Raw genomic sequence first — 9,427 nt, 5'->3', positions numbered from 1 at the left:
GAATCCTTCCAGAATTCGGTATTAGAGATTCCACTATACATGTTTTTTTTATTTTTAAACCTTTTGAATTTTTAATTTTAAAACAAACCTTTCTAAGAACTTATTTCCAAGATCTAAATCTTTTAAATTCTATACGGTCTGACATGATAAAATAACACAGCCACGTTGGTCTAAATGATGGGACATTATTATTTAACCACATCGATCTGGCTGGGGAGGAAGGATAAAACTGTGATGCCAGCTGTGGATGATGTGCAGTTTTGTATTACCACGTTAGGCGGGCTGGTATAACCAAAAGATTCATATATAAAAATAAGTTTGGGAGTATTCATTTTTAAAAAAATTAAAAAGGTCAAAAAGTAAAATCTCCAACACATACCAGATATAAAACTTTAGCATGCCAGTCTGACCGGAAAAAAATTCTATGGCACCGGGTGCCACCTAGCAAGTATGGCACCCCTGTTGGATTTAAGACACGTGGCTATACGAATCTCGAAACCGTCCCTCTCGTCTTCTTCCCCTACCGTGAAATCTATGAATCTACCATACAACGATGAAGTGAGTTATACCTTGTCTCTTCTTCCATGAAGAATTATCAGGACTTTCATTTGCACCAAATTAAATCACCTTACACATGCGAGAAGTGAATTATCTGAACTTTCTCTTTACACCGTTACTTGATTAATCGGAGATTAAATGACTTGTTGGATGTAGTATATTAAGTTCGTTTGATTAAACTAATTACCTAGCGTTTTGGTTCCATGTATTTTCATAGTTCATTGGAAGTAATGGAGGAACAATTAATCTGTTTTGGATGAACAAGGCCGGCTGATGGACTACTACTACTAGTATCGCCTGTGTTGTAGGACGAGAGCAACGCGTACCCTCGATTCTGTGCCGGTGGATTAGATCATTAATTAATTAGATAGGAAGAAGAGATGGAGGAGCGGTTCCATGCGGGGAAATTAGGAGAAGCGTTTCGAAGCCTGATTCCTTGCCGGTGATTAGAGGAAGGGAAGGTAGAAGATGAAGTTGTACCGAGATTTGTGCGCGGCCACGTGTCTTGAATCCAACAGGAATGCCATAGTGAGTTACTCTAAGGAATTCTTTTTTTAAGCAACGCTTGCACAGTACACATGACACACTCGCACAACCTGGAGTGTGCGACACATGCTCAAGAAAGAGAGCCAACAATAAACTTGTGAACATCTCTAGGAGACTGCCTAAATTAAACTCTCCAAACAACTACAAAGCCAGCGTTTTAATTGATTTGATAAGCCAAACTCATTACTTACTCTAACAGTTTCTTTATCCGCACTTTTCATTCTGACTCTACGACACTGAGACCCATATGTCATCCTCTACCACCCTTCTTCCTCCTCCTCTTTCCCATTATTCTTTCTCTTTTCTCTCTCTCTTTTCACCCCGATGGCGGATGGTGACAGCAACAGCAGATGGCTAGGTGGCCGGCAGGGATCCTGGTGGCCATTGACTCCCTCGATCTCGCCCAAAGGCAGCGCAAGGAGGAGCCAGCGGAGGGGGCTGAGGACCTCATCGTAGGATCTCCGAGCAATGGGGACAGACGAGGCGAGCACTGGAGGCAACGCAGACGATGATTGCGACGGATGGCGGTGCAGACCACGATGACGATGGCAGCCGCAGCAGTGGCTGCGTGGATGGCGGGCCAGACGGACTTCAGCGAGGACAACAGCCGCAACAGTGGCTACGTGGATGGTGGGCTCAATGATAACCGCAGCGGGCGAGACGACCACGAGAGGCAACACAAACGACAGTTGCGTGGATGGCGGGCTTGAGGAGGCGGCAGCTACAGGGCGGCCATGAACGCCTCGTACGAGTAGAGAGGGGAGGGAAAGGAGGAGGGGGTGAAGGTGGGATCCACTAGAAAAGAAACCGGTTTAGCTAGCCAGATTTGGCTTGCGCGTACCCATGTTTGGTTAGCTGCATGGTAAGACTGTTGGAGTGCATTTTTTTTTATCAAACTTGTCAAATTTTAGCTTGGTGAGCCATTCGGTAACTCTGTTGAAGATGCTTTCACTAGCCTTGTTTACATATTAAGCATTATCTTGTTGTAAGTTGCTCACCTGGGTAAGGCCATTAATCACTGATATTTCTTATGGATCTTCTTTATAAAAAAAAAAGAGGAAAAGACGATGGTTGTTGGAGCAATGCAGAACAATTCAATCCAAGAAGAATCTTCCTCTCATTATCTGAAAAAAAAGGACCAGTCTTAAACGGGCCGGTGGATGATCGACCCTACAAGAAAATTTCTCAATCCATTCCTATATGGAAAAAGTACACCGAAGGTCCCTCAACTTGTCGTCGAGTTACAAAATTGTCCCCTAACCATAAAACCAGATATATGCCATCCCTCAACTTACAAAACCGTTCGCTTTAGATCCTAAAGTGGTTTTAACTCTGGTTTTATCCAACGTGACGGCTGAGTCAGCGTGGGCCCTACTTGTCAGGTGCCCACGTCATCACCCTCTCTCTCCCTTCCTCCTCTCACTCTGCTCCGGCCCCAGCCCTTGACCCGTCGCTGCACCGGGGGTCCGTGTCCGGCAGGTCCACAGCGTGGCCCCTGTCCCGCGGCGGCACCTTCACCGCCCGCGTCGGCCCGGCCAATGTCGACGCCGGCGCAGCCTCCGCCGCTGTCACCACCACGACGGCCGCCGCCACGGCGAACAGCAACAGCAGTGAAACCCTCCTCCGTATTGCAATGTGGCGGGAGATCGATTGGCGGGTAGTACTATGAGGAATCAGTGCGAGTTTGGAGGGAAATTTATAGGAGCCGAATTGGGACAAGATGGGTGGCGGCCGGCGTGTCCGCTCTGCTCACCATCGCCTGTTTGGAATGAGAAAGTTGATGCAGATATGTAAATATGTTTAGAATTCTTTTTGCAGGTGGATGAATTCATCTCGATTTATGCGAAATTCACTAAATATCCTCCTGTTTTCAGAAATAAAAGAATGGATTCAGCAGAGATTACAGACGAAGACAGTTGCAATTTTTGTCGTGTCTGAAATGGATAGTGTCGTTCCCTCGAGGAGGACGTGGTCGCTCAACACCTTGTAGCACGCGGCGAGGACGCGCTCCGTCACCTCGGTGCACACCTCGATGCCGTGCTCACCGTCGACGAGGATCTCCGGCTCGACGATGGGGACCAGCCCGTTCTCCTGGCAGATGATGGTGTACCGCGCGACGCCCTGCGCGTTGGTGTTGGCGAGCTGCGACGACTTGGACGCCGGCTGCGGCGAGCACGTCGACGAAGGGCGTCCCGTCGCGACGAGGACGAGGCTAGGGAGAAGAGCGGCGGCGGCCACCTCCGCGCTCTCCCGCGCGTGGCGGCACCGCTGGGAGTCGCTCCCCTCCGTCGACCTGACCCACAGCCGAGGCGTCGCGGCGTCCGTCGTCGACGCGGTCCTCCTCCGGCGCTCCGTCCCCGTCTGCACCTTCCGCCTTGTCGCGCGCGACCCTTCCTGGTTCGTTGGCGTTGGCACGGGGGCAAGGCAGAAAGTTTCCCTCCCGGAGCACGGCCGCCGCCGCCCATCTCCACTCCGGCCGCCCGTCACCCTCCATCACTCCCGCCGGACCTCCTCCTCTCCCCTCCCCCACGGCAGTTCTCCCCACCCGTCGGCCGCCCTGCTGAAGAGCACCGTGAGAGAAAAAGGATGAAGAAAAGGAGGGGAAATACGAGAGAGGTGAACATATGGGATTCACGTGGGTTCCATGCTGACTCAGCTGTCACGTTGAACAAAATCGGGTCGAAACCACCGAAGGACGTAAAATGAACGGTTTTGTTAAGTTGAGGGATGTCATATATCTAGTTTTGTGGTTAGGGGACGATTTTGTAACTCGATGACAAGTTGAGGGACCTTCGGTGTACTTTTTCCTTCCTATATTAAGATGGCCTAGTAGGCAGTGATCTTGGACCAAGAAATTTTCTTCATAGGTAAAGACATCTTGATAAGAGGCCTAATATACAGTGGTCTATGGGCCAAACAATGCCTAGCAACCTGCAACTAGACCTCCACCTTGTCTGTTTTAATGGATCATTCTAATACTTCACACTTCACAGTTTACATCAAACGTTATTCTCAACAACCCCGCCCCCCCCCCCCACCCCCCCCCCCCCCCCCTACATATGGAGTAACTTGAGAAATGTTTATATTGTTTTGTTACACCAGACTGTAAAATCTATTTGTTGAAGTCCAAACTATACAACCAGTGTGAATTCAGGTTGGACTGGGCCAAAGGTATGGGCTTCATTTGTGTTATACATTGGCAAATATCACTACAGCTATAACAATTTTGATTATGTGACTTAACATGAGGGCTCCTTTATAGCATTAACTCTCCCAACTAGCTAAGAAGGGAAGGATTTAAACTTTTACCACTCTAATTTATAAGGTTTAAGAATATATACTATACTATAGTAACAAAGTATGTTGCATGTTAAATTGCAACCGTACATCTTATCAAAGTCTGATAATTTAACAGTTACTATAAGTGAGTAAAGTTAAAACAGTATTAGTTATTCCCAACATGAACAAGTATCTGAGAACAAATTAAAAGAGATGGTGCCTACAAGATAATAGTATCTGATGTATGATGGCAGTAAGCATTCCGACCATGGTATATGACGGCAAACTAAACACGAGACGAGACCGAGAGAATTAATTTTGTAGTTCAACCAAATGATCAAGTCAAATCCATTTCCTGATGTTTTGTGATACCGTCCACATCTTACCTTCAAATATTGATATATGTCTTGTTACACATCTCAGTGAAATGACACGATTGTACTTGGTCAGCACTGTTAGGCTGCCAAGCATGTGCCTTGTTCAAGGAAGTATCTGTCAGGCCAGCAACCTCCAGCCATGTCCTCTAATGCGCATCTATCTGAAATTCTTGTGCAATCGTGTCAACAATTCTCATGCAACCTGGTTGGCGCCACATCGATTTTCTTCCCTGCATGTGTAGTTCTGTAAACATGAATAAGCCTAAGGCCCTATTCTTTTCTGATTTTGGATTTTTCATTTTCTTTTTCATGTTTTAAAGCTTTAAAACGGTACATTTTCATGTAAAAATTTTCTATATATTATTTAAAATATTTCCTAAATCAAGTCTCAGCTTTATAGTATTTAATTTATTCGTTTATATTCTCAAATAACTAAAAGAAATAAGATTATCCATCAATTTTAGCTATATCAAACGAAGCATTAGTAGAAGAAAAGTTCAGTTTTATACTAGTTAGGAGAAAGCGTGCACTTTGACACCATAACCATTTTGCATTAATAAGAACAACAAATCCAACCAAATAGGAGTAATTCACACAAGCTTGAAAAATTAACAGTTTAATTTCAAATGATTACCACCAAACCTCGCAAAACTAAACATCAATGTGACTTGCAAGTTGCAAATAATCATACTCCATGTGCTTGTCCCACTATTGAGACAATTGTGAGTTGATGACCTAGCAGGGACAAGAGCATAAATATAGCTAATTAGCCACACAAACAAGATGGATGACATCGATAGCAATACACGAGATTAAACAACCATTTCCACAACTTGGAAGTAATTAAGAACCAATTGTACTCATCAGCTTCTTCCCTTGACAGGCCAAGAATTCTTCCAGAAAGCCTTAGTTGAAGCAGTAGTAGGGAACTGGTATCTCAACTGGTCAGCTTCAAAGTCAACTGCCGGTGAGTGGCCTATGAAATGGCCAAACCTTTAGAAAACCGAAAAGAGTGCTCCATTTCATTGAACAGTCTGCATGGAAGAAGAAGATTAAGAATATTCTGCACTTTCAGTTGTTCAGTCTTTCAGACACCGTGTGTAAAACGTCATGACACAAATGGGAGAAGCTTCAGAAACCATTGAGGTCCATGTCAACTACCCAGTGGAGCAGAATAGACGCTCTCCATAGGCACAAACATAAGTGACAATTGACATAACATTGGTTCCAATCACTAAAACACACGGTTTCCAGGGAAAATATCTGGCAGAAAACTGGTACTTAAAACAAATAGTCAGTGGTGTCTAAATAGACCAGACATTATCTGTAAGCTATAGTTCCAGCCTTCAAGGCAACTGCCTGAGAACTGTGATACAAGTTGCCCATTTTCTGGTTTGGACAAACATTGTATACCACACAAAGAGAGAAACAAGCATTCCGTGGTATTAGCTTTAGGTAAGTAATGAATGATCAGTGGCATTGGTGAGGAACAACTAAACTCATCTCCCAACTAGAAACCAAAACACAGGTCCCAAAGGAAACAAACTTGTCACAAGTATGCCCACAAAAAAACAAGCAGAAGAATCAAACCTAATATTTGGGGTGAAAAGAATACATTTATTTGATATGTACTAGTAAGACATAGGTGACACCAGGGATGCAAGTATTCCACATATCACCACCCAGGGATATTCAGCAGATGAGAATGTAAAAAAGAATTGGCACCCCCAGGTGTTATTCCTTGAATAAAAGCTCATGTAATGTAGTCCACTTATGCACTTCAAACAGACAATAATAACTTCATTGTTTGTATTATGCTTATGTACAAGAAATACATATTCTCCATGCAATCCAGCACCCTATCAAATCAGCAAGAACATAAGAAAGTATCCGCATTTAGAAGAGACGAAATGAAGAATTAATTTCCATCCCAGTATGGTGACATCTTGAATGAGTGGAGGAGGAATATCCCCTGTACATGAAAATCACAAATCACACACATAATACAAACAGAGCATCACGTTCTTCTGCTACATGGCTTGGTTTTATCATACTTAATAATCAATTTAAAAACAGATGCAAGTGACTTTGACTTAAGAAATTGATGCATCAGTGCCCCTCTTCAAACTAATTTTTTCTCTCAAATACACAGCAGATCTGTGTATCATTATATTAAGAAGAAGAATTAATGGGTAGGAAAACCCCCGCGTACATAACCATCCACACAGTCGCTAAGCTCTTGGGTTACATGTGCGCCTATGATAAAAAGAAAAACAACTATGACCACAAACATAGCCACAACTTCAAACTAAAGTTTTCATCCCAGATGTCATACTTTGATTGATTGCTAACAATAATTGTTTCTTCTTCCTTGAATTGAAGTAATGATTTTTGTTCAGACCTTGAAACAAACATGGGAAGCTAAGATAAACATGAATCAAATTGCAGGTTTTCCATATCTTGTTTCCAAAGAAAAAGGCTACCTAAAATAAGATTGCGCTGTGCTATTGCATCCATCCCTGCTATTAAAAGCAAGAATAAATAATTAAGTATCCTGCCAACATAAACTGGAATTTCTATAAACAAGCCGATCAGGAAGAACAGCATGTTACCATCCCAAAAGACAAAAACATCGGTCGCAACAAACAACATAAATTAATGTAACATACAAACATGAAAGAATGAAGAAGCTAATGGAGCAACCAAAGCATCCAATTCTCATGACTCATAACAACTCACACGCGGCCGCCTCCGGAACATGGAAACAGACAAGCTCCTTGACATAAAAGCACCCATCCGTGCTTTCCACCCCAATGGCCTGCCGCTGCTGCCACAGGAAAGGTCAGGGCCCCCTATCCGATCATCCAAATCGTCCGGCAGGGTGTCGCTACCAGCATTCTCCAGGACACCACTCTCATCCACGCTCCTAGCATCCTGCAATTCACCAGCACCACCTGGCGTGTCAACATTCACAGCAAGGGCTCCGTTGCGGCTAGCCCGAAGCCGCTCAGCACACTCTGGCGTCACTCCCTGACACTTCTTCACCTTCACCTTGACAAGACGTGGGCAGCCTTGAGCGAGCTTATCCATTCCTGCATCAGAAACAGGGCATGCCTTGATGCAGAGCTTCCGCAAAGCAGCACATTTCGTCGCGACGCAAGATATCTCGGCATCCCCGAACGTATCAGACCCGCACAGTGCGAGGCGCTCAAGGGCAGGGCAGTTGGCAGCAATCAGTTCGAGACTGGCGGACGTCAAATTCACCCCGATGAGAACCAGTTCTTGCAAAGCAGCGCATTTCTGTGCAACAGCCGCTAGGCCGCGGTCACCAATCCTGTTTGCTTTCCATCCATCGACGTGCAGCTTGCGTAGGCGTGGCGATCTGGTGGCGAGCTTACCCAACCCAACATCTGTAACCTCTGGCGCCTTGGCGAGGTAGAGGACCTCGAGGCCCGACAAGGCAGAGACACCGCGGTCGCTGACCTGCAGCTTCTCGAGATGGAGCTCGGCCAGCATGGCGTCCTGAGGGAGGTCCTGAAGCACGGGATCCCAGTCGCCGGAGCAGCGGATGATCTTGAGCGTTTTGAGGTTGGGCGAGTTGGTGATGAGAGAGGAGAAGCACTGGCCGTTGTAGAGCTCCTTGAGGCAGAGGGAATGGAGGCGGAGGCTGGAGACGGCGACGGGCTCGGATTGGGCGAGGCCGCGGAGGTGCTTGATGGAGAGCTCCTCGAGATGGAGGCAGGAGCGGAGGACGGCCTCGATCCCCTTGGCGCCAAAGGTGCACGAGCCGACGGAGAGCTTGCGTAGGTTGGTGGCGGCGGCGGCGAGCGCGGCGACGCCGTCGTCGGTGACGAGACGGATGGAGCGGAGCTTGAGGCGGCGGAGGGCGGGGCCGAGGCGGTCGGCGAGGAGGGCGAGCGTGGGGTCGGCGACGCTCTCAGCGCGGCGGTCGCACTTGAGGGCGAGCTTGGAGACGGCGGGGAAGCGGGCGAGGATCCCCGGGAGGGCGGCGTGGAGCGGCGCCCGCGCGTCGAGGGCGAGGCGGAGGCGCGAGGCAGCGTCGACGGAGAGCCAGCGGCGGCAGACGAGGGAGCAGCGCTTGCGGTCGGCGGAGCCGAGGAGGCCGAAGACGACGGCGAGGAGGTCGTCGGGGAGGTCAGCGGTGTGGTCCTCCGCCGCGGGGGCATCGTCGTCGGGAGTGGGCAGCGGCTGCGGCGGCGCATGGTCGGCGGGGGGTGGGGAGGGAGGAGGAGGGTTGCGGGGTGGGTGGCGATGGTGGTGGTAACGGGGGGCGGAGGGGCACTGGCCCATGGCGACGGCGGCGGCGGATCTGAGAGAGGCGGAGGCGGAGGCGGAGGTGGAGTAGTTGGGGTTGGGTGAGGGGGGAATGGGGGGGCGCCGCGGACGTGAGGACGAGGGCAACCCAAACATTAAATCGGCTTAACTCCTCCCTCTCTCTCTCTAGACTCTCTCAGTTTCTCTCTCCTTTCGGGGGGCGCACGCGTTTTTTCTTTTATTTTTCTCTTCTCCATCCCTCCTTTCGATGCTATTCAACGCATGCCCGCTAGTTATCTCAACCAGTGGACTGACCAAGACCTGCATCTTGTTTTAAGGGTACTTCCTCCGTTCAATTCACAACATATGTCCCGTAAAGCTTATCATTTTCG

General features: G+C 47.7%; 1 protein-coding gene across 1 annotated transcript; it reads right to left on the bottom strand.

The window, feature by feature from the left end:
* Window positions 1-7,162: 7,162 nt before the first annotated feature.
* Window positions 7,163-9,169, bottom strand: LOC127785325 (F-box protein At1g47056-like). The gene has a single exon (XM_052312761.1). The coding sequence runs from the start codon at window positions 9,069-9,071 to the stop codon at window positions 7,479-7,481; it is 1,593 nt and encodes a 530-aa protein (XP_052168721.1). The 5' UTR covers window positions 9,072-9,169; the 3' UTR covers window positions 7,163-7,478.
* Window positions 9,170-9,427: the final 258 nt, after the last annotated feature.

Source organism: Oryza glaberrima, chromosome 9 (genome assembly GCF_000147395.1).
Source record: "Oryza glaberrima chromosome 9, OglaRS2, whole genome shotgun sequence".
NCBI classification, from domain to species: domain Eukaryota; kingdom Viridiplantae; phylum Streptophyta; class Magnoliopsida; order Poales; family Poaceae; genus Oryza; species Oryza glaberrima.
The sequence above is the reverse complement of the archived record's forward strand: the minus strand, read 5'-3'. Positions and strand labels throughout refer to the sequence as shown.

What these genes read in the sequence shown, in the direction of transcription:
- LOC127785325 (XM_052312761.1), bottom strand. Translation starts at nt 9,071, where the DNA reads ATGGGCCAGTGCCCCTCCGCCCCCCGTTACCACCACCATCGCCACCCA.